At 37.5% G+C, this 25,393-nt stretch overlaps 2 protein-coding genes across 2 annotated transcripts; both read left to right on the forward strand.

Annotated features, from left to right (window-relative positions):
* The first annotated feature begins 561 nt into the window (after nt 1-561).
* Nucleotides 562-17,987, forward strand: LOC147566539 (DExH-box ATP-dependent RNA helicase DExH3-like). The gene is made up of 19 exons (XM_086653036.1): nt 562-1,790; nt 2,984-3,138; nt 3,228-3,315; nt 4,314-4,541; nt 5,565-5,660; nt 6,705-6,893; nt 7,000-7,159; nt 8,862-8,992; nt 9,472-9,639; nt 9,726-9,998; nt 11,384-11,578; nt 13,196-13,399; nt 13,532-13,601; nt 14,490-14,638; nt 15,040-15,348; nt 15,645-15,704; nt 15,842-15,994; nt 16,120-16,230; nt 16,994-17,987. The coding sequence occupies exons 1-19, from the start codon at nt 1,395-1,397 to the stop codon at nt 17,486-17,488; spliced, it is 3,630 nt and encodes a 1,209-aa protein (XP_086509162.1). The 5' UTR covers nt 562-1,394; the 3' UTR covers nt 17,489-17,987.
* Nucleotides 17,988-20,238: 2,251 nt separating this feature from the next.
* LOC147566540 (Core-2/I-branching beta-1,6-N-acetylglucosaminyltransferase family protein) lies at nt 20,239-25,297 on the forward strand. The gene is made up of 4 exons (XM_086653037.1): nt 20,239-21,170; nt 23,044-23,119; nt 24,104-24,219; nt 24,325-25,297. Exons 1-4 carry the CDS (start codon nt 20,648-20,650, stop codon nt 24,837-24,839), a joined length of 1,230 nt encoding a protein of 409 aa, XP_086509163.1. The 5' UTR covers nt 20,239-20,647; the 3' UTR covers nt 24,840-25,297.
* The last annotated feature ends 96 nt before the right edge of the window (nt 25,298-25,393 follow it).

Consider the following 25,393-nt stretch of genomic DNA (forward strand, 5'->3'; position numbering starts at 1 on the left):
ATGATGTGAAACAAGATTACACCATCTATTAAATCAAGAGGACAACTACGATCAAGAGGACAACATATTATTCCATCAACAACCTATACTTGTTCTTCCTTCATACATAATTAATACAATAAGTTTACGACTTTTAGGGTATTCTCATTTGCGATCTTCAAGATTTTTTCATTTTGTGACCTTTAGAGTCTTTTCATTTCGTTTTTGTAATATTATGCTCGTTTACCTAAATGTGTGCCCTATACTTTGGTAAGTTTCATGTTTTAATTTACTTTAGTAAATCCATTTTATACTCAAGGGAGTCAAAAGTCTCTTAACCATGTAATGTATAAGATTAAATTCCTTCATATGAATGAAATTCTAGTTTATCAAAAAAAAAATAATAAGTTTGTCGGACTTTAGATCTCTTTAATTTGTTATTGGGCTTTAGGCCTCTTTCATTCATAGTTTAATTTTCGGCAGTTATCGTGCTTATCACATCTTGATGATGTATCAATGTTATGTAATAATTAACGTAAATCGTAGCCCATATTAAAAAAAAAACACCTAAATTTGGGATCATCTAAAGGCGGCTCCCAGAATTGCTTATCGCGGCTCGGTTTGTACGCGCCTTAAGTACGGTCCAGAATTCTGTTCGTGCCTCCCCCGCCCCCCTTTTGTTCTTCGTTCTTCCTCTTTCTCTATCTACTATCTCTACTTTCTTCTTCGAACAACAAATTTTCTTCGCAATGATAAAAAATTCTTTGTTCTTCTACTTTTGAAAGCATAAAAAACTCTAGAAATACTCTTCAAACCCTAGAAATCCTACGTCAAGAATGTATACAAATCCAAAAGCAAAACCCTAGTTAGAGAGAGAGGGAACCAGTTTGAGGCACAAAGCATGGCCTCGAACTGGGCCAGTCTGAGACCTATTAGTTTGGACAATCTGACTCCTCTCAGACTGGTTAGTCCAAAGCTATGCTTTGGGCCTCAGACTAGTTAGTCTGAAGGGAGCCGCCTACAATTGTCGGATTTCGACTATAGTACCACTCTTGGGAGTGCGTTTAGCAATTCTGGAAGGCGCCTATAGACATTCCCCGTAAATTAATTTGGACTGTGAAGGTTCTCAACAGAAGTTATCAGGGTGCTTATAGAACAACCTTATTTTTGGATCATTTTGCAAGTAGAACGGCGGCGTAAGACTGAAAATAGCCATAGAAATTGGATGAAATAGCCGTAGGTCAGAGCCACAAAACACCCCAGCTCCTCCTCCTCCTCACCTCCCCGGTAGAACAACACTTGCGGGGAATGTAAATTCCAAACAGACAACATATAGTAGTGAGTGAGCGTTTTTCCTTCTCGGTCTCCCTCATCCGCCATTAAAACCGAATTAGAGGGAGAAGGAAGGTGAAGGCATGACTTGCACCACTTTCCTCTTGCGCGGTGGTGAAAGTTGTCTTAGAATCATGATTGGTGGTGGTAGTGGTTATGGTGGTCTGAGACTGAAACCAACAATTGCTTTTCAGCACCGTCATTTCCCTATCATCCGTTATTCTTCTCCTCTTCCCAAAAACCCTAGCAAACCCACTCGTAAACCTCTTAGACTATCCTCCTTGTCGTCTGCTTCTTCTAGTCGCTCTCTTCTGGAGTTGGATTTACAGGGTAATCAGGCTCGTGCTTCTCCTTACTACTTGCACCAGCATCAGCAGAGGTTCCCATATGGCCGTTACGCTTACGATGATTACTCCGAGGATGAGTCTGACCGGGAACTTGTTAAATCTCCTCCCCGCAAGAGCCACACAAACACACAGGTACAAAGTTGAAACCTTCTCTCAAGCATTTAGTTGGGTTTCTCATGAACAGTGGGAGAAAGTATGTTCTCTCTTCTCCTGTCAATTTGGCTAGCTATTAGGTGAATGAGCCACTTTCGTAAATTGGTGAATGAGTCACTTCCATAGGGAAATGCTGAAAAAGCTCGTTCTAGGGCGGTATAAGCTGACGGCCTACCCGCAGTTGCAACCGACGAAGTTAATGCTAAAGTGATAAGCAAATATACGAAATGATATGTTTTATGTCTCTTAGTTTCCACCAATGTTCTTGTAAGAATTTCGATCTCATCCAAATATGAGAAATCATTATTTTTCCTCATACTGTGTATGTAATTATCAAGCTGACAAGTAACCATCATAGTGTCAAAACTACTAAAATCTGACGGATAAAACTCAACAAGTTGCATCAACTTACTTTTGTCAAAAAGGACAAAACCATTAGATGGACTCAAACATGTCATACAACTTAACAACTCACTATTCTTCCCATTAAAACGAACATTTAATTCTTGATGTTGCATATCAATAACGGTATAGAATTTTTTATTTTTTATTTTTTTTTATTTTTTATTTTATAATTTTCTGTTTGAGGGTTAAGGTCTAAGACTCCTTAGACTTCGGGGTTCTATGGTCGGATTTGAGGCTTTAGAACTATTCCCTTTGTGGACATAATTTTTTACGTTATATATTAAATCAATCTTCCAAAAAAACTTATTGAGAGAGTTATGGCGTTAGTTGTTATTTATTTGGGCGTGGACTAAACTTGCAGAACAAGATGGAGGTAAAATATGAGGCTTCAAGATTGAGGTTGAGTCTCCCTTTAATGCTAGTTTAGAGCTACCCACTAAGGCTAAGTGCAAGTCCTACATATCCTCGTATATTTTGTTGAGAGCTCTTTAAAAAGGCTAAAATTTAGCAGGAAGTAGTAGTGAGGGAAAGTTATTTCATAAAATGTGGATTTGGTCCACAACTTTCATTGGCCAAAATCCCAAAAATTTCCTTTCACCTTTTCACGGTTCTCGAGATTGTATATCCTTGCTTATTACCTTTGTATATCCTTGCTTATTACCTACGTGTGTTGTGTTACTACGAGTTTTACTTTTTATGAATGATATATATTTTTTATTACTGTTCACTTATATTTAACTACTTCAATGTTCAACTTATTATGTTAGGGTGCTTCCTCCTCTGATAACATCGATGAGTGGAACTGGAAGCTAACCATGCTTATTCGCAGCAAGGATGAACATGAGTTGGTCTCAAGGGAAAAGAAGGATAGACGAGATTTCGAACAACTTTCAGCACTGGCAACTAGGATGGGATTGTATAGGTATTACTTTAAGTAGAAGCTAGAAGACACAATCGTCTTACCTTTTTTGTTATCTACTACTTCTATCTGAAACAAAGCTTGTTTTTCAGTTGTCAGTACTCAAAAGTTATCGTCTTCAGTAAAGTTCCTCTGCCAAACTACAGATCTGATTTGGATGATAAGCGTCCGCAGAGAGAGGTACTTTCTATTAACTAGTTCATAACTTATATCGTTCAGTTGCCTATCTTTCTTTCAGTATGAATAGAAGTATAGAACTAGCTTTTGAAAAACGTATTGATGGTTGTTCTCCGAGTACCTTTTAAAGGAGAAAACTTTCTAGAAGAGTTCTTTTCTTAAAATGAGTTATGATTTGTGAGTTGGTACAACTTGGGTTCCTTTATTGGCAAGGTTTTAATGTATATTCTCCACCTTCAGGGCGGTTTGCTCTAAAAAATGAGGTGTTGCCTCGAGGCGGTAAGAGGCGCATATCAAGTTTGGAGAAAAAAAATCACATTAATATAGAAATGAAACATGACATAGTTTTTCTACTTCGCGACAATAGTATAAAATAATAAGTGGTTAACAAACAAAAATTATCATGTCTTAAAGTTGCATAAACGCAAGTCATAAAAATGAAAATTCAAAAACTAAAAAGCAAAATCAGAAGATACCAGAAGAAATTAGTTTAATCACTTGATGTAGCACCCTCACATCATCGCGAACTTTAGAAAATCATTAGCCATGGATACTCCTACCATTATCCTCATCATAGCTAGTTCTAGTGGTGGAAACAGTGACGAATTTCATGCCGTGGAGGTTTCACAAGGTTGCTTTTAGCGTCGTTGTTTTGCTTTGGCAGAAAAGAAGAGAACGTAATTGTTAGTAAATTATATTGAACTTTCCAAATAAAAGCATGTTCTTCCTTTTATTACTTCGTTTTTTCTTTTCCAGTTTTGTCCAGTAATGTGCCTCTTAAGCGTTGAGGCGTAATGTCAAGAAGCGTATGCTTCACATACTCACGCCTCAGTGCTGCCTCAGGTTCTCGAGTGCTTATGGATATTCCAATTTTAGACCTTTTCTTGTATAGTTGTATGCTAAAATAACATAGCGAACTACATAGCTGAAGTATAAGATTCTTGTCTTTCCATTCTCTGTCAGATTTGAACTACATATCTTTGCTGTTTAAACATTAACAGGTGATTATACCTTCTGGTTTGCAAAGGAGAGTTGATGCTCTAATCAAAGAATACCTTTCTCAAAGACCTTCCATCGTTTCCGGCCCACAGTCCAGCAGTAATGGCAGTATAACATCCGATGAAGGTGGCTTTGAGCAACAAGAAATTCATGCACCAAAAAGTGTTGTGATGGAAAAAATTCTTAGAAGGAGAAGTTTGCAGTTGCGTGATCAGCAAGTAGCCTGGCAGGTTGTTCATTTGATCACGATAAACATTAGCAAGTACTCGTTGACATATTTAACTTCTCCACTTGTTCTACTGTTCACTGTCTTGTCTTTATTTTGAAACCCTTGCTGAGGCTATGCTTGCTTATTTGGCTATTTTTTTTTCTTTTGCTCTGCTCCTTTTAGATTTTGATTGCAGTATATTATCAGTGCAATTTTCATCTACTGAAAGAACATATGCTGGGTTAAATAATATTTTGGCTGTTTTTAGTTTAATAGTTCATATTTGTGCATAGCTTAATTATTAAATAAAGTGAAAACTGGAAGAACCAACTCTATATTAGTAAACACCATCTCAACATTGTCTGCATTTCCCTAGAGTTGGTGCTTTAATAGCCTATGGCGACCCAATTATACTTGTCTCAACTCCAACATTGATTTCATCTGTAATTATGTCTTACGAGAACAACCTTGGAAGGTGAAAGCATGTATTGTTCTCTAAGGCGAGCGTCTTTTTGACCCCATCATGGGAAGTTTGATAACTGTGAACATTAGAATAATTTGCAGAACAGGAGGAAATCAGCTTTTGCTTCTTCCACTTCGAAACCTATAAACTCTTCATGATTGTAGAAAGTAGAAACATTACGTTCCTATGTTTGTAACTTCATATATTGAAATGGTTTTGAAATGTTCAGCATGTGTAAATGTTGTTTTGGGTGCAAGATGGATCCTTATTGTTGCTGTGTCCTGACTATAATGGTTACAGTCTGCTCTTACACCTGATAAGCTGATTATGTTCTTAGTTATGAACTGTTAAGAGTGTGGTTATGTTTTTTGGCTGCAAAATGAAGCCTTATTGTTGCTGTCTGTGTTATTTTGTTTTCATTTATATTCCCTTGTAACATGCACTCATTGGGGGAAGAGGTCTCGGGCATGGTGAGTCGAAACTGCAAAGGGGACATGGGCGCATTGATTGATTTCACTTTCTATGTTCGATTGTCAATTTTATTTTGATTAGGGTTATTAATATATGCTCGATCTTGTACAGGAATCTGCTGATGGTATAAAAATGTTAGAAACTCGTAGAAATCTCCCTGCTTACAAAGAGAAAGATGCATTGTTAACAGCCATTTCACAAAATCAGGTATGGGGCATATGTCATCTATTTCTTACTACTTTGTCCTCATTTATTTTCCCTTTCATAGGGATATATTGTTAATTATTATTTACCCCTTAAATATTACCTCCATGTTCCCTGCATTATTAGTCTTACACCCATCCTAGTCTGTGTCAGAATTGTTACTTTTACTGTGCGGTTTTCTTCAATTTTTTTTTGAATAAATATGTAACAGGAGGAATAACTGTACAATGTTTAGGTTCCTCAAAAAGTGGTCCCTAAACGGCAGGCTTAAAGCCTACGAAAAGAAGGCAAAGGTTTCTTTAATGCTAACATCGGCTCCCAAGTCCCAAGAAATAGTAAAACCAGTGCAATGAACCCCCTTAGCCCAACCGTTGCATGCACCTTCTCTACGATTGGGCTACAATATATGGAAGGTTCCTGGCAAATGATCTTATTTGTGGATTTCCACATCCCCCAAATAATTGCGTGAGGAATTAGCTGCCACAATTTAGTCCTCTATTTGGATTCGTGATGCGTCGCCATTGCGTTATGCATTCCTCTGCTTTTCCTGATATTCTCCAGTTGACACCAAAGCTGTTAGCAAAAAAGTAGCACACGGAAGTTGCAATGCAACCGGCCCTGTCTGACCCTTCCTCTCCAACGGAGGCTATTAGATATGGGAAGCTTTCCCTGAACGGCTGCCCAAATTCTTATGCTGATTCTCGTGCTAAACGGATGTACTTTCTCCATTGCTGACTTTCCTCTTAGTAGAGTATTTGAAGTTTCAAACTGTTGCCCGTTGTATCTGTCTAAATGACAATGTTCTAGTTTTTGTTATGCCAAGTGTTCCCAATGATGAAAACGATTGAAGAAAGTGTTCGTAGTTGAATCTATAAACTGCTAAATGTTCACTCTTGATAAAGGGAAAAGTTTCCACGTCATCATTAGTTATGGAGAAAATATTCTTCTGTGTGCACTTTTATTGGATAATCATTTTCTCTTGGAAATTTTGTAGGATTCACGATTTTGAAAATTATTGATGTCTAAGGTACCCTTTATATAATATAGGTTGTCGTCGTCTCTGGTGAAACTGGTTGTGGTAAGACTACCCAGCTTCCGCAGTATATTTTGGAATCTGAGATAGAAGCTGGCCGTGGTTCTGCATGTAGTATTATATGTACACAGCCTAGGCGAATATCTGCTATGACTGTTTCTGAAAGAGTTGCTGCTGAGAGGGGAGAAAAATTGGGTGAATCGGTGAGTGTATCTTCAAATGCTGTTTTTTGATAACTATTGTGCATGTTGTTTATTTTTCATCTTTCACGCGCAGTAATTATATTTTTATCCCCATTTTGTCTGAAAGGTTGGGTATAAAGTTCGTCTAGAAGGTCAGAGAGGGAGGGATACTCGCCTTCTGTTTTGCACCACAGGCATTTTGTTGAGGAGATTACTTTTCGACAAAACTTTAAAAGGTGTGACCCATGTTATCGTTGATGAGATTCACGAGCGTGGAATGAATGAAGGTAAAACTTTTTATTTTAAATTCTGGTTTATTATCTGATTATTTGAATCTTGTGGTTTCTCATCCTGCCAAATTCTGATTTCGCATTTCCTAGATGAAGGGCCCACTTGGGAGCTTGAATAATGTGGGCCTAATCCAAATTGATTCCATTTTCTTTAATGTCTTTTAGTATCCTAGCAGTTTAGAAGCTTAAAAGTCTAGAAGTAAAGTAGTATGGGATGTCAAGGACTCAAGGGTTAGTTTTATCCTTATATAAGGGTTGTTTTCCTGCTCTTTGAGGACAGACAAAGTAATTTTAGCAACTATTCAAGCTATCTATATTCGTGCGATGCAAATATACACCTAGATGTGATGCCTAAGGGCTCTAGGAGTGATTTCTAGCTCTACTAGTAGTGGTTTTCTATCTTATAATACAATTTTTCTTCTTTAATTTCCTTTTCCCTTTCTGTCCTACAACATATAAAGCTCTCTTTCTTTTTTTTTGAACTTTTCAAAAAGTAAAAAGGTTTTACTAGACTTGGTGTAAAAACCATAAAAAAGATTGAAACAGACCAGACTTGCTGTGAAAATTTCATAAATTAGAACCTTTAATTTATGAGAAAAATTGAGACCTTTAATTTTTATTGTAGAAGATATCAACAATCTGCCACCAAGGATTAAACAAAACGAAAAGGATTTTGTAATCTATATTCAAGACAACTTGAACGAACTTGTGAGTTTTGTCCCCCTGCTTCTTTTCTTGAAGCCCCCAAACTTATGTCCTTCGGGAATTTAGTTATCAGGGCTTTTGTCTTTCAAATTTGGTAATTTCAGAAGCTATCTTATCATGTTTTAAACTAAAGAGTTGTAACTATGTCTTCTGCTAAATATCTGTAGCTGACAAGTCCTGAAAATTGAAACAACAGCATTACCCCTGTCATGCATATACCAACTTAATTTCACAATTCACATCCATAATTTGTTTGTGCATAAAAGACATTTGTAAGCTACTTTCAGGAATTGCATGGTATATCCTTTGACCACTCGTCTTATGTCGATGATGATGTTAAGTCGATTGTATGTATCTGGGCGAAAGGCATCCCTAAGTTTAGCCACTCGTCTTATGTCGATATAGTTTGTAATTGGGAGGCGTGGATATCGTGAAGAATCCACTATAGCCTCCCTCTTTCTTGTGTTGCTGTTGTATAGTTTCTTTTCGTTATATTTAATCAAATTTTCAAAAAAAAAAATATCCTTTGACCATCACTGGACGTAAAGATACTCTGTTTGTTCGCCCCTAATGATCAATAGTCAAAAACTCAAATGTAACAAAAGCAGTAGGGCAAACGGGTATGCAGCACTCTCATGCAAAGATCACCAGTCTTAAATATTTGGTTGAACTATCATAAATCATGATCAAGAGACAAATCTACTCAATGTGTTAAGACATGATACACATGTCCGGGTTGCACTCCCGTGAACTTAGAGGCATCTCCTTGTCTATTGGAGATATTATGTGTCATAATCTGCAAGATGTTAACATGTGCAAATTACAAGCGATGTTGTTGACCATTTATATTTCTCTTTTACATATGATATACATGAATGTTTGATTAGTCATTTTAAGTTAATTCGATTATGCATGATAAATCTTATACTGAAATATACGCACAAAGAATCTATATTTGTTAGACATATTCGTAACGATTGTTACTTGATTTCAGATTTCTTGCTTATTGTCCTAAGAGACCTCCTTCCTCGTCGCCCAGAAGTGAGACTAATTTTGATGAGTGCAACCTTAAATGCTGAGCTATTCTCAAACTACTTTGGCGGGGCTCCAATGATACATATTCCTGTAAGAATTTTCATGTTTCCAGACACAAACATTAAATTTTCACAACAAAGTCATTAGTGGGTTTGGGTATTATTAATGTCTTTCTCACTATTCACCTTGCGTTTGGTTTCTAGTGCTTGAGATGGTGTTAGCACTCCTTATTAATTGATAATTATGAGAAATTTATTCATTTGACACCGTGATGAACTGTGGTCGGACAACTAATTTGGTTAAATTGCCTGTGTTGATGTCTGCTTACTGAAAGAAGTTTTTCACTTGTAGCACAAGTCATCTTCAATCATCCCACCTATAACACCACACATACCCTATTAGTAGCTCAATATTTCATGTTACTCAACTAAAAAAACATAAAACTAATAACTGCTTAAAATAAACCTTCAATATGGTTAGAACTTAGAAGATGTTTAAATAGCTATGAGTTCCCATGACGATTCTATTGCTGTATTCATACTCAAGATTTTCATCTGATCCATATCCAGGGTTTTACTTATCCAGTTCGAACTCATTTTCTGGAGAGTGTTTTAGAGTTGACTGGGTATAGGTTAACGCCGTATAACCAAATTGATGATTATGGTCAAGATAAGAGCTGGAAGATGCAGAAACAGGCTATAGGAAGGAAGAAGAGCCAAATAGCCTCTGTTGTGGAGGTATGTGATCTTGGAGACACCTTAATGTCACCATACTAATTTTTGTCTTGTTTGTTTCATCTCAGTTATGTATAACCTGAATGCAGGACACCCTTGAAGCAGCCAGTTTTGGTGAGTATAGCCGAAGGACTCAGGAATCTTTGTCTTGTTGGAATCCTGATTCTTTAGGTTTCAACCTCATAGAAAATGTTTTGTGCCATATTTGTACAAAAGAAAGACCCGGTGCTATTTTAGTATTTATGACTGGGTGGGATGACATTAATGCTCTAAAGGATCAGCTACAAGCACATCCTGTTTTAGGAGATCCAAGCCGGGTTTTGTTGCTTGCGTGCCATGGTTCGATGGCCAGTTCAGAGCAGGTAAATTCAAACTTTCCCTTGTGAATTGCAGGATGCCATTTCTTGCAGTTCACATTTTGTACTATATTGTACTTGGGGCCACGTTTTGAGTTGCTTAAAATCAAGGAATGAAAAATCGACATATTTCGGTCGAAATATGTCGGTTTTTCAACTTATAGACACGAAAAGGCACTTACAAAAATTTCGTGCAGATTTTCGGTCGAAATCTGGCGAAATTTCGCTTGAAGTTTCGAGATATTCGAATACACAGTATCAGACCATCTAATTGAAAAATTAAGCATACCTTCTTCATTACTTGTTCCAGTTTTGGTTGATTTCTACAAGTTTTCTTCTTGATTTCTTTTCTAATTGGTTATTTATCATCTTGACAACCAAAACCCTAAGGAGTTTTCGTTCAACTTGAGAAGGTTTGAGGTTTTGGGAAACCCTAGAGAGAGAAAGTAGGTGCGGCAAGAAGAAGAAGAAGGAAGATACTGATTCGCTGAAAAAACCCTAATTCATTTAGGGTTTATGTTGGGAAGTTTTAAATACACCCCATATTATTGCGGTAGGCGCCCCATAAACAAAATCTTTCCAAACTTTCGGCTTTGAGAGGGTGCCTAGCGCAGTAATATGAGGCGATTATAGAGCTTTCTGGGGTTGTTTTGTAGTACACATAAATTAATATCTTAGTTTAGTCATTTACCCCCTGATGTAACAATTCAAATTTAAAACTACTTAAATTACCCCTAAACTAATTGTGTAATTGAAAATACTCCCTAAACTTACAGTTTCACTACACATTATTAAATAAACCATTATCCGAGTGATGATTACATCTTTTTATGCTTAATAATGGTTAAAGAGAGTTGTTATGAACAATTGCATCATATTTCTATCGTTTTTGCAAAATTGTAAAATTTCCACACAGACCGAAATGTGTCCTCGAAACGTGTCCACTTTTCGACCGACCGAAATTTCCACCGAAACCGAAATTTCATTCCTTGCTTAAAATTAGCTAAGACGCTAAATGCTTATTCAAAACATAATTTGTTCGGGTAAAAAAAGCCACGGCTTATTATAAGCTAGAAAAACCCTTCTCCAAAAAGCAAAAAACCACAGTTTTAGACAACTCTATTATCATGAGCACTTCTGTTTAAGTGCTGGAAAAAACTCTTAAAATCTCTTGAAATAAACACTTCGTGGATAATACCTATCTTCGGTATCCAAACCTCTGGATATGCTATATCATTTAGGTTTAGTGTTTCGAACTCAAGCCTCTTATATCTTAATTGTGTTTTATTCAAGAGGTGGATCATGCTAACCATCTCATGCCGGAGAGTCCTGTTATTCTGTATCGTGTACATGCTACATATGTAAATTAATGTTCTTCTATGTGCTCGCAGAGACTAATATTTGATAAACCTGAAGATGGAGTTCGGAAAATAGTGCTTGCCACTAACATGGCTGAGACTAGTATTACAATTAATGACGTGGTTTTTGTTGTTGATTGTGGCAAAGCAAAAGAGACATCATACGATGCATTGAATAACACTCCTTGCTTGCTTCCTTCTTGGATATCCAAGGCTGCTGCTCGGCAAGTAAGATAATTTTATCTGTTGTATAATTCAATGCCACAAGTTACATTTCATATGCACGTATGGTATTTGAATTCTTTTTTTTAATCTTTAGATTAGTATATATATATATATATATATATATATATATATCATCCATTTTGCATCCAAATTTACATTAAAGAGCCAAATCAGTCCATTAATGAGTCAAATTAGTACATGAAAGAGCCAATTTAGTCCATTAATGAGCCAAATTAGTATATAAACTCCAAAATTTGAAGTAAATTCAAGCAATTATAGACATTATAGAGTAAAGTCAGTCCACAAACTTATATTATAACAATTCTAGACATACTTGATTCATTAGAAAACTCAAACTGTAAACAAAATTGAGTTTTGAAGCCCTAAAATAAGAATTTTGAAGAATTGGATCAATTTGTGACGAAAAAATGAGAAAAAGAAGAAGAAGAGAAATCAAACAAGAGTAAAACATAAGAAAAAAATACGTTAGAAACTATTAGAGTACAGAAATAGAGAATGGCGGAGCCTTGAGGTATGGTGGTAGATGTGGTAGTGGCATTGGAGCCTTGAAGGTATGGTGATGGAGGAGTGGTGGTGGTGGTGGAGGTATGGTGGTGGTGATGCTGGAAGAATGGCGGTGATAGTGTATAATGGTGGTGGAAGAATGGCGGTTGTAGTGTATACTGTTTGTGGTTGACTGGTTGTGGTGGTGCTGAAGGTGCGGTGGAGGTATGCTTGCGGTGGAGGTATGCTGGTGGTGAAGGTGCGGTGGAGGTATGCTGGTGGAGGTTTTGTTGTGGTGGTGGAGTTCTGTAGAGTTTTTGTTATGGTGGTGGAAATGTGGAGATTTTGTTGCGGTGGTGGAGGTACAGTGGTGTGGTGGTTGCGGAGGTTTTGTAGTTATGGAGCAAAAGTAGATGAGAAAAAAAAAAACGGTCAAAAAATTTTTGTATATGTAAAACTTAAGTAACTTAACTTTTAATTCGAAAACAAAAGTAATAAACTTCGAAAGGAAGTCAAAGTTTGACTTCAAGTGAAGTCGGAAGTTTTTTCTACTTGAAACCTTGAATAAGCATTATAGTAGATTCTGAATTGATTTTAGATTAAGTTATAAAACATACTAACACAGGAAGATGATTCTTTGACAGGTGAGATGAAATAAGTACATCTTGGTTAGACGAGGGATGGAATCGGTATAGTTGATATGTCCCAATTTTCACGTTAATTAAGAAGACTAAAAGAAAAACACAAAAGTGTCCGATGAACATATCTCATCAGCATGATACCTTTTATTAGTCATTGTGGGCTCTGGGTTGATTTGTTAGCAAGTGTTATGGTTTAAGATTAGGGGTCTTTCTGTTAGAAGATTCTGAGATCACTAATTCATAAGGAATTGCATGTCTCTTGCAAGGATTTCAAAATAATCTTTCATTTTGTTAGTGCTTAAATGTTCCGTATTATGGGATAACATAATTATGTGAAGAGAAAACTTGTGAACCTTAACTTGTGCAATTCCCACAGTTGACGACTCTGAGCATCCTCTTGGAGTCGAGACAATTTCTTTTCGTAAATTTAATGTTAGCACTTACTTATTATAATTACTTTTGTTCCTGAATCTAGAGGAGAGGAAGAGCCGGGCGTGTTCAACCTGGCGAGTGTTTCCATCTTTTCCCCAAATGTGTACATGACAATTTTGCTGATTACCAAATGCCAGAACTTTTAAGGACACCTCTACAGTCTCTTTGTTTACAAATTAAAAGTTTACAGCTAGGAAGCATTTCTGAATTCCTATCTAGGGCATTGGAGTCTCCGGAACCACTATCAGTAAGTATAAAGTATTATCTGATTATCAATGAGTTCTATTGGCACTCCCAAATTGGACTCATTTTCAAAATGAAGAACGGTTCACTTTCATTCTTTTCTTGATGGGAGTTTCTTATTGATGTTATCTTATAGGTTCAAAATGCTGTGGAATATTTGAAAGTAATTGGAGCTCTGGACGAGAAGGAAAACCTTACCACTCTAGGTAGGGGAATTAGTTTTTTTTTTCTTTTGAATTAGTTTTTTGCTGCCATCTTACCAAGGAATGAAATTTCGAAAAATTTCGGCCGACATGACCGAAATATTTCGGTTTTTCAACCAACCGAAGTAAAAACACACATACATGATTTTCGTATTAGATTTCGGTCGAAATCTTCGAAACCCTAGTAGGAATCAACTCATACTTTGTTTCTTCTTCGAAAATCAACTCATCATTTGTTTCTTCTTCGAAAATCAACTCATAATTTGTTTCTTCATATGAAACCCTAGAGAGAGAAAGTGGCAGCCAGAGGAAGAAGACGATGAAAAAGGAAATCTGTTCTTCAAACCCTAATCTATTAGGGAAGTTTTAAGGGCGCCCCGTAATTGTGAAAGGCACCTCTCTCAAGTCAGGCGCCTTTGACACTTACGGAGGGCACCTTTACAGCTTTCCTTTTTAGTTATTTTCCCTTCAAGTCTTTTAATGTTATAGATTTTCCATTTGACCCTGACCTAACTATGTGATTGCAATTTACACCTCAAACCTAATGATTTTGTTACAAATTCGTTTTTTTTTTTCATTTTTGCCCCTCATATCAACTATTTTCAACCATAATAATACTACAATTATAACAATGTTCTCTTTAGGCTTCATGATGGATAAAATATATTAGTATATATAATTCTAATATATTTCTATCATTTTTGTGGTTTTGTAAAATTTCCACACAGACCGAAACGTTTCCACTTTTGGGTCGCCCGAAATTTCCACCGAAACCGAAGTTTCGTTCCTTGCATCTTACACAGTTATTCTGAACAATGTCTTTAATGCTTAAGAGTTAAGATAATACTATAAGCTGCATCATGGATGCATCTAACTTAATTTACTTCGCAGGACGCTACCTTTCAATGCTTCCAGTGGAGCCCAAACTTGGAAAGATGCTTATTTTAGGGGCTATATTCAAGTGCCTGGACCCCATACTAATTGTCGTTGCTGGTTTAAGTTCCAGGGATCCATTTTTAGCACCATTTGACAAAAAAGATGTAAGTTCTCATGTTCTGCAGTTGTTACTGATTTTAGTTTAAAACATTGACTTAATATGATAAAAAATGAAAACGTGTGCAGTTGTTACTGATGAGGCCCGGGTTAGTGGCTACCATATATTCCATTGTTTGATTATATTGATCCATTCATCTTTATCAGGTCAACGTCAACATAGTGTGTTTTTATTATTTATTATTTAGTTCTCTAAATTCGATTAACAATCATGGAAGAAACTATGTCAGTGTGGTTCTGGGATTTCGTGTTTAACTGGGAGAACAGTGTACTGTAACATAGTTATATAGCATCATATGTATCAGTGTGGTTTACACAACTCCTTTATTAATTCAAATTGTTCAAAAAAAGATGAGTGTGCACTAACACCATTACTTGCTTTCAATAGCTTGCAGATTCTGCGAAAGCCCAATTCGCTCCCAAGGGTTATAGTGATCATCTTACACTGGTGCAGGCCTACAAGGGTTGGAAAGATGCTGAAAGAGATCAGTCTGGACATGAATACTGCTGGAGGAATTTCCTTTCTGCACAGACATTAAGAGCTATTGATTCTCTCCGTAAGCAGTTCTTTTATTTACTCAGGGATACTGGCCTAGTTGATGATGACACGACAACTTGCAATGCATGGAGTCATGACGAACATCTTATTAGAGCTGTCATTTGTGCTGGTCTGTATCCTGGAGTTTGCTCAGTTGTGGTGAGACATTTTCTTCTCCGAAGGTTTAGTATTCTATGTCTATGCATGATTTCTTTTGGGCTGCTACTGCGGATGACATGTTTCGAGCTGTGATCTTTTAGGATTACAAACTATGCGCCTAACCATTTATTGTGCACTTCTTATTTCTTCTTCCAGTTTTTAGCTTAACTAAAAGAACCTTACGTTTATCGTTTTTATTAAGGTCAAGCTTGGTTTGTTGAATTAGTTATCTTGTATTAATCTATGTGCTTCGTCTTTAAACGGACTACATTTTTTAAGTTCTTACTCTTCTGCAGAGCAAAGAAAAGTCAATATCATTAAAGACAATGGAGGACGGGCAAGTCAATCTTTACTCTGTAAGCTTTCTGCCTCTAACTTTTCCATCTCTTTGTCTTGTTAGTACTAATATATTACTTCACCCCTTATGCAAAATGAGCGCAATTTCTTTTTCTTAATTTTTTTCTAATTCCAATCACTCTATCGTTTGCCTTAGAACTCTGTGAATGCTCGGGAATTTAAAATTCCATATCCATGGCTAGTGTTCAACGAGAAAGTTAAAGTGAACTCTGTGTTTCTTCGGGATTCAACAGCTGTATCTGATTCTTTGATTCTACTATTTGGGGGGAAAATCTCTAGAGGAGCACTTGTGAGTTTTCTATATACTCGCTTGAACTTAAAAGATAATAATTAAACAGAAAAATCTCTATATTTTGTTTTATCGTAGTCTTGTTATGCTCGAACTATGATTGGATATATCCCCCATTTTTATAGGATGGACACCTAAAAATGATGGGAGGCTACCTGGAGTTCTTCATGAAACCTGCCCTAGCAGACACATATCTGAACATGAAGAATAGACTTGATGAGCTAATTCAGAGCAAAGTAAGTTTATCATTACATATAAATAACTGCAAGGTCTGAGTTGTGCATGAATCGTATGTTTACATTTTCCATGTTTCAAGTGTCAAATTACTATTTCTGATTTTTTTTTTTTTGATGAGATTATTTCTGTTTCTTCGGGTTATGCGTTTCTCCTCTTCCAAGGGTGTTTATTCTGAACTTTAATGTGAAAAAGAAAGAAAACCTGGTATACTGGCATGAATGGCATGCTCACTCCATGAAGGATATGTGCCTAAAACTACAAGATGGTGGTTATTTCTTAATAATCTGAATCTGAATATAATTTGTGTAGTTTTAGTTTTCTGCATGCTTTTATCAGTCCAATGGATTAAGGTCTTGAAACAAGTTTTTGTATCCAATTTATATGTTTTCAGCTAAAAAGTATGTCTGAATTTGTGAAGAACACTTTTCAGCAGAGAAGTAATGCATACAAGAACTCAAAAGATACAAGTAAATTACACATATAATTAAACCTATATTCAGATCTTTAAAAAACACAACCTATGCTATTCAGGTCTTCGGTTTGAAGAAAGACAATCCACTGGCTGTGTATTTATTCCTTAGAACCATGGTTTTCTACATAATTATTATTCTTTTACCCTCCCAGAAAAAGAAAACAAAACAAAATAAGAGTTTACTAGAAGTGGAGGCTGATACCTCGGCTAGCCTCTCACCGCTAGTTACCTCGAAATTAGTGTCGTTATTTAATGACATTCAGCTCTCAATGTGATGTTCTTGATGGCAGCTATTAAATCCCAAGATGGACATCAATACCCATAATGATCTACTATCAGCTGTGCGGATGCTACTCTCGGAGGACCATTGTGAGGGTAAATTTGTTTACGGCAGGCTGGTCAAAATTCAACAATCAAAAATTGTTTCTTCAACAAAGCAAACACCAGGGATGGTTTCGAGAAAAGGGAAAAGTATGTCTGACGGTGGTGACAACCCCAAGAACCAGCTGCAAACACTGCTCTCACGTGCAGGACATGAAATCCCTGTTTACAGGTCGAAACTATTACCAGACAAGATTAACTACCAAGCCAGGGTGGAGTTCAACGGGATGCAATTTGTAGGTCAGCCTTGTTGTGGTAAGAAGCTCGCAGAGAAAGATGCAGCTTCTGAGGCTTTGCAATGGTTGACAGGTGGGAATGGGACACAAACAGGTTTTGATGGTAGTGATGATGATACAGAGATCCTGCAGAAACCCATAAAAAAGAACCGGAGAAGAAGATTCTAATACTAAACCCGTAGTGGAAGGAGGAGAAAGTGGTAATAAGCTCAACGAGGGTCGGAACCTGAAACAGATGCACCAAAATAGAGATGAAATTTTGAGGCAGGGATGGTCCAATATATACATATATTCATTGAGGTGGCTATAACATTCATAGAAGCCAGCCCTGAACGCAGTAGCAGACAGAGAGGGACTCGCAGAGGATGCGAGTTCATGCCCAATATCTGCTAACTGAGTAACTTGTATGTATTCCTTGATAGCGTAATAGCAAAGGGATTTTGTTTGTGGAAGGGACACCACTGCGATGCACACAGCAAGAGTGGAGACTTGCAGATGAAAGACGAAGACATAAGTGACGGGAATGATATTATCGCACTGTTACATGATTTCTTGCTTTTTCCTGAGTTTATTTATTTGGACCAACTCCTTGCTTGGGAGGGAACTTGGAGGTGGGAATGTTATATGTTATGCTAATTTCATCCATGGGCAACTATTTGTTGTTTCATTTGCTTTTCTTGTGTGCGTGTATTGTGATCCTCCTTTTTCCTAATTTACTCTTAATCGAATGAATTACGAGTATTAGCTTTTAGGAGATGAATCTTGCTGTAACGCTGAAAACCCCATGGGACATTTAACTTCTGTAAGAAACGTCTCTTGGAGACCCACGAAGCTTCTCGTGATGTGGAGTCTCATGTACCACGAAATAGACGCAGCAGTGACAACCCTAGGGTTGCTCAGTCTTGTTGATTTTATCAAAGTGACTCAAAACCATTGGAAAATGTCTCACATACGTAGATAAACATTAATCAACAAACGATTCACAAAAAATGTCCAAATCAAATCCATGTGAATTGATTTTTGATAAGAAAAATTGAAGATGAAAGCTTGTCCCAAGTTGTTGAAGATAAAGTTGAAGAGGTGTTTATAAAATGAGATGATGGAAAAATTATGAAGTTGAAGTTATGGAGAAGACATGTGCAAGAGCCATGAAAGATGTGAAATGAGAATAAGAGATGAAAGACTATGGAGAAAATGGTGAAGAGACTGTGAAGGAGAAAATAAAATATGAAGGAGATGAAAGGGGGACGAAGAATAAAGGAATAAATTCAAATTGAAAGATTGAGTTTTGATAAATTGAAAATATTGTACTGCCGTTTAAAATTTTGTGTTTATATTCCACATAACTACTATGCATGCCTCCAGAATGTGAATCTCTTTACTTGTACGACTTAGATGTTCCGTATTTTCCCAAAAAGTGATTCGATTGATGAGATGTGATACGAAACTTATGAGATTGATGATATTTAAGAGATTGATATTCCAATATAGTGATTTGAGAGGTTTTATAGGCGCCTCCAATAAGTGTCAATGACACCTCCTCTTCTCACAAAGTTTAGCACAAATTTATTTTGAGGGAAGAGCCTTTGACACTTTTGAGGGAGCAGCACTTTTAGGGTCCGTCTGATACGCGAAAAAAATATATGGGTAAGAAAACGACTTTCTTCAAAGTTAAATTTTAGGTGTTCGATAAGAAGGTGGGAAAAAGAGTGCCTTTAGACAAATGTTTATTAATTAGATTTTATTTATTAATTCGGTCTTTAACTACCATATAATTGTTAAGCATTTAAGGAGCGCCTTTAGGATTTCAGCTTATTTATTAATGAGTTAATTCCTATATGGCCCCCTACTTTGTGACCAGCTTCCTTTATGGCCCCCTTTTTTTTCGTAAATTCAAATATGGCCCCCTTTTTTGATGTAATTGTCCTAACTACCCTTCCTTTAAATCTTCTTTCAAAATTAAAAATAAAAATAAAATTATAATTCCACCTCATTTCCTCTCCACCACACATCTCTCTCCATGTCAACTCTCTCTCCACATCACCTCTCTCTCTCTCTAACTCACCTCTCTCTCTCTCTAACTCACCTCTCTCTCTCCAACTCACCCCTCTCTCTCTCCAACTCACCTCTCTCTCTCTCCAACTCACCTTCATCTTCTCCGATTGAAGTCGCCGGCCGGAAATTCTTCCGGCCGGCGACTTCCAAAAAAAAAAAAAAAAAATTTCTCTCATCTCTCTCTCTCTCTAAAAATCCGGCGAAGGGGGTTTCCCTTCGCCGGAGCCGTGAACAGACCGATCTGGAAGTCGCCGGCCGGAAATTTTTCCGGCCGGCGACTTCAATCGGAGAAGATGAAGGTGAGTTGGAGAGAGAGAGGGGTGAGTTGGAGAGAGAGAGAGGGGTGAGTTGGAGAGAGAGAGAGAGAGAGGGGTGAGTTGGAGAGAGAGAGAGGGGTGAGTTGGGAAGAGAGATGAGGTGGAGAGAGAGAGAGGGGTGAGGTGGAAATAACTTTTTTAAAATGTTTTAAATTTAGAATTAAGAAGGGTAGTAATGACATTTACTTGAAAATAGGGGGCTATATTTGAATTTACGAAAAAAAGGGGGCCATAAAGGAAGCTGGTCACAAAGTAGGGGGCCATATAGGAATTAACTCTTTATTAATTCGGTTTTATTTATTAATTGGACAGAGATGAACAGAGAGAGTTACGGTATGAGAAAAATAGAGAGAGAAAGTTACGGGAGGAGGGAGAGAGAGTGAGAAATTAACTTTCCCATCTAAAAGGTGGGGAAAAAAAAATTAGACCATTTGCACACATTTTTTTCTCCTTCGGAAAACGATTTTCTTAACCAAAGTGGCCAACCAAACAGCGGAAAACTGATTTTCCAAGGAAAACGACTTTCTCACTCACATTTTCATACGTATCAAACGGACCCTTAACCTTCTCAAATAATGTTAACTGAGAGAGGAGGTCATTTTCTCGAGTTTTGTTGTGCACAAATTCGAATTATAGATCAGTACGAAACGCATACCAAACTTTCCATCCATCTATCGTCTCGAAGAAATAATTTCCCCCTTCCCAATCACCACATTTCTACCTGATCCAAACCATACTTACTAACTTAATTCTCTGCGTGTTGGTAACGGACTCTGTAGATGCAATTTGAGCTGGTTTTTCTCGATCGGAGTTTATTTCTTTATCGAATCGAGAAAGATCTACTTTTTTTGAACTATTCTTATACCCAATAAATTAATGATCTTCTTCAATTACAGAACAATTGACCTTCTTCTTCTTCTTCTACCTTATTAACCCTAATTCCACCTACAGAAATATGGCATTGGCAGCTGAAAGGAAGTGGTTATTCACTCTCTTCTCTGCCGCTTTTCTCTCTTTACTTTTATTCATATCTACCATCTCTGATTTCACTACCATAACCAGATCTTCTTCTTCCATTTGGTTTCACTCCAATACACCATTTCCTTCCGCAGTTCGATACGGTGTCTCTTATCCTCCAGCATTTGCTTACTACATCTCCGGTGGGAAAGGGCAAAAGGATAGAATACTCCGGTTGTTGTTGGCTGTGTATCACCCACGGAACCGATATTTACTGCATCTAGGTTCTGATGCATCAGGTGATGAGCGTGATCAGCTGGCTCGTGCTGTACGGGCTGTTCCTGCTATTAGGGCTTTTGGTAATGTTGATGTTCTTGGGAAGCCAGATCCCCTTACTTACATGGGTTCTTCCAATATTGCTGCAACTCTTCGCGCAGCTGCGATTTTACTTCGAGTTGATACGGGTTGGGATTGGTTCATCACCTTAAGTGCCAATGACTATCCCCTCCTTAGCCAGGATGGTATGCATTTCTTTTCTTAGCTCTATTTTCCTATCAAATACTTGATTATAAATGCTAGTTTAGGTTGTTGATTCCGGGATTTAATTTCTGTAATTCTCTCTTCCCACACTTGGGTTTTCGTAAATGAGGTGGTTTATTATTGTAAAATTAGTGTAGTTGTGCATTACTTTATTCTGTGAAACTAGTGTTTCAGTGACTGAGTCTCTTGTTACTTTTGCCTCTCCTGCTGTATACCAACAATAGTGACATTTGGCGAATCTGAATTCTTTGCCTATTTTTCTTTATGTTGGGCTGAATTGGAGATTTCTGAAGTCGTCCACATAGACCTAGACGGTTTGAACTTGTGTGTCGGACAAGATCCCAATCCAGAAACGAGGAGGGAATCGGGGACCTTCTATGCACTCCTTTATCCTGAATACACTTTTATTGCATCAAGGCATCCTTGAGGCGTTCCCATCACCCCAAATTGGTACAGCAGGGATTATTTGCTAGCTCTTGAGTTAGGGTTAGGCCAACTTTGGTAGACGTTCGAGTGCGACCACGACATTAAGACTTGGGGTACTTCCTAGTTACTAGACATGCATGGGTGAAGCAGTAATTTCCCCACTAAGTGAAGTGCTTGGCTGGATAAGGCTCAGTCATGGAGAAGTTTGGTGCTTAGATAATAAATAAGCCTGGTGCTCAGAGAAGAACAATGCTTTGTGCTCGAAAAGACCTAGGCTTGGTTCTCGGCCAGGACCAAGGCCTGGTGCTCGAGCATGACCATAAGCTTTGTGCTCGGGCATGACCAAGGCTTCGTACTTGTTAGATTGGGATCAGAGTCTTGCTTGATGTCACATTGTCACCTAGTACTGCAGCGTTGCATGCCCAAAACAGTATTTCTTCCTTAGATTTTTCTGTTTGTTCAAAGCTTACTTTAGAGGATATTGTGTCTAAATTATTATTTTTTAAACTTTGAATGGATATATTGAAAAGAAAGATATGTACAAAGGATAGAGCGTTGGGCCATGGAATCTTTTATGATAACCAGGCCTCCCAATTTACTATGACATCTATGAAAGCCACATTTTTAAAAGATTCGAATTTCCTGGCCCAACAATAAATGGTTCCGTTTATGTCTTCAATGTGTACGTTACTTGAAAGATTCATATCTTTGAAGATCTTGTTGTTTCTGTCTTTCCAAATATTCCATATGATGGCTATTGGAACTAGCTTCCAAATTTCTTTTCTATTATTTTTCTTCCACAGCCCTTCCCATTGTTCTAAGACTTGCATTAATTGTTTGGCCTGCACCATTGAACTTTAAGTGATGAAATGAGGTAGCTCCATAATTCTGATGCAACTTTGCATTGTAGAAAAATATGATCTATGTTTTCTTCCTCACACTTGCACAGAATACATCTATTTGGCATCATAAAATTCCTTTTATGTAATGCATCTATTGACTAAAGTAGGACTAATTAAGAATATTCAGTACTTAGATACTGACTAAAGTAGGACTAATTAAAACTTGTAGCGTTATAAGGTACTTTGGGGCTGGTAATTATGCCAAAAAAAATACTACCAGTTCGGGCGAAGTGTCAGTTTCTGTCACTGACATTGTAACCGTTAACCACTCTATCATTACTGTTTTCTGTGTGTGGCGTGTCTGTGTGTTGTAATTTTGAGGTACCTTCCTATTACAATTTCAGGCCACGTTGTTATTTAATAACATTTGATACAACAGCATTTTTGTGTCTAAAGAATTTGCCATTTTTCTGTTCTTCATTTCAAATTCCGTTTTATTCTACTATGATCTGCTTATTTCATGATGAATACTTTATGTCCCTTAAACCTTCTGCTTCTAACTAATGCTTTTCCTTTGTTTTCTCAGACTTGTCTCACGCGTTCTCCACTGTGAGTAGGGACTTCAACTTCATCGATCACACCAGTGACCTAGGATGGAAAGAGTAGGAACCTTCTTACTGAATTATTTCCTTTTTTGTATGAAGAATCAAAACTCTAACAATTGGAAGGGTCTAGGCGGCCAAATTAGGGACTAGCTACTAGTGGGATGTCATCGGGACCAGTCGGATTTCATCGGGTTATATATATTCAAACTATCCAAAAAAAAAACAGAAATGTGAGTTTTTAAGCCTTAAAATCAGAAATTTGAAGAAAAGAAAGTAATATGTCTTGAAGAAGAACGATAGATCAATTAATCAAACCATAAGAGTGAGACAAAAAAAAGTTACTAACCACTGAACAAGAGAGAGAGACTTACAAACAAGTGGTACTTGACTACTAGAGGTTGAAACCTTCAAATCTTAAAGAAAGGAAGTGAAGGAGTAGAGAGAGGTTTGGTTGAGAGGAAGAGGTAAGAAACCATAGATCTAAGAAAAAAATCGATTTTGAGAAAAGATTTAGAGCTGTAGCTGAACCCACTAAGTTGGCATCTGTTTCGGTGCTAGGCGGCTCCCAGGCGCTGACTAAGTCGGCTTCCCCAGTCGACTAGGGGCTAAGAGCCCTAGTCGATCACCTATGTGCCGATTTGCAAATTTAAATCTGTTTTCAGAATGCCGACAAGTAAAATTGCAAATGGTCGTCCGCCCACAGGAAACAAGTCAAGCAATGCTTTTTGGTGAAGCCGTGAAGATAATCTTTACGAAACATCAGTTGATACTGGGATTTGAAACCCCACTAAAACATTTCCAATTCATTTTGTAGAATTTAACACTTTCTCGGATTCTTGATAGCCCGTTTTTTTGTCTGGATAGCTTTTCCTCGGTGAGATCATCCTGATGTCAGAATCGGCCCTTCGAGACATCCCAATACACTTAGCAACATTACTATTTTTCTTAATGTCGATAAACTGCATTGATACACGCACAAACTATCCCTATCGATATTCCACCCATCACTCAACTTTCAGTCTTCAAATTTTCTTGTTGCAGGCTCCAGAGGGTGCAACCAATTGTAGTTGACTCGGGGATTTACTTAGCCAGGAGAACCCAGATCTTTCATGCTTCAGAAAAACGGCCAACTCCTGAAGCTTTCAAATTTTTCACAGGTAAAGTCTTCTCATAGATCAACCACTCTGCGACTGGGGTCTACATTTCCTAAATTCTGGGTGACTGTTTCCTCTGACAATATTTGTACTTCTTCCTGTAAATAGGTTCTCCATGGGTTACGTTGAGTCGTTCATTTGTAGAATTTTGTGTACTTGGATGGGATAACCTCCCTCGAACCCTTTTGATGTACTTTACAAATGTAGTCTTATCACAAGAAGGCTATTTCCATTCTGTCATCTGCAATTCCCCGGAGTTCAAAAACACAACTGTCAACAATGATCTAAGATACATGGTTTGGGACAACCCTCCTAAGATGGAACCGCATTTTCTTAATATTACCGATTTTGAACGGATGATGCAGAGTGGAGCTGCTTTTGCTAGACAATTTGAAAAGGATGACCCAGTTCTGAACCTTATTGATAAGAAGATCCTGAGAGGCCGAAGTTCATATCAAGCCACCCCCGGTGCATGGTGTGCAGGTCAGAAGAGCTGGTGGACTGACCCATGCTCTAAATGGGGAGACGTAAATATCGTCGAACCTGGTCCTGGTCTTGAGAGATTTAAGGAATCCATGGTGACACTCCTTGATGGAAGGTCAGAGTCGAATCAATGCAAATGACACGCGCATATATCTGTTACTAAAATGTTCCATTTCTAGTCGGATATCTAAGACAAGTGAGTCAAGAGAATCAGTTGAAGAAGGTGATGGATATTTTTTTTGGTCATCTAACTCTATCTATGTTTGTACTGTGGTCACTTGCGAAAGTTTGGTCATGACAGAAGTAGAGTGTTCAACTTGCTGGAGATGCTATTCTCAATTCAGGCTGGTTTAGTTGGTGAATGTTATAGCCATCCTGCCTGCCTTCTACTCCCCTCTACTCCTTTGTTTGGTTTCTTAGTATATTTTTTATGTGTCCCGCTAATCCGTTTCTGTATTTTAGTTGAATTATATTCAAGTAAGAGGTGGTTGTATATCTGGCTTGTTTACTGAGACGTGCAAACCTAACACGAGATTTTTTTATGTTTGGTTCTTGGTACAATTATATGTCAGCTCTGAGCTCCTTGAGTTGTTCAGTACGGTTTTAGTGCGTCGTCTAACGAGGCTTTCTTCACATTACTTTTGGGCCTGTGGTATTATGAACGATGTTTACATTACATCCAAATCCGATTGAT

Source organism: Eschscholzia californica, unplaced genomic scaffold (assembly GCF_041429995.1).
Source record: "Eschscholzia californica isolate CP2 unplaced genomic scaffold, dmEscCali1.0.p SCAF_1, whole genome shotgun sequence".
Lineage (NCBI taxonomy): Eukaryota > Viridiplantae > Streptophyta > Magnoliopsida > Ranunculales > Papaveraceae > Eschscholzia > Eschscholzia californica.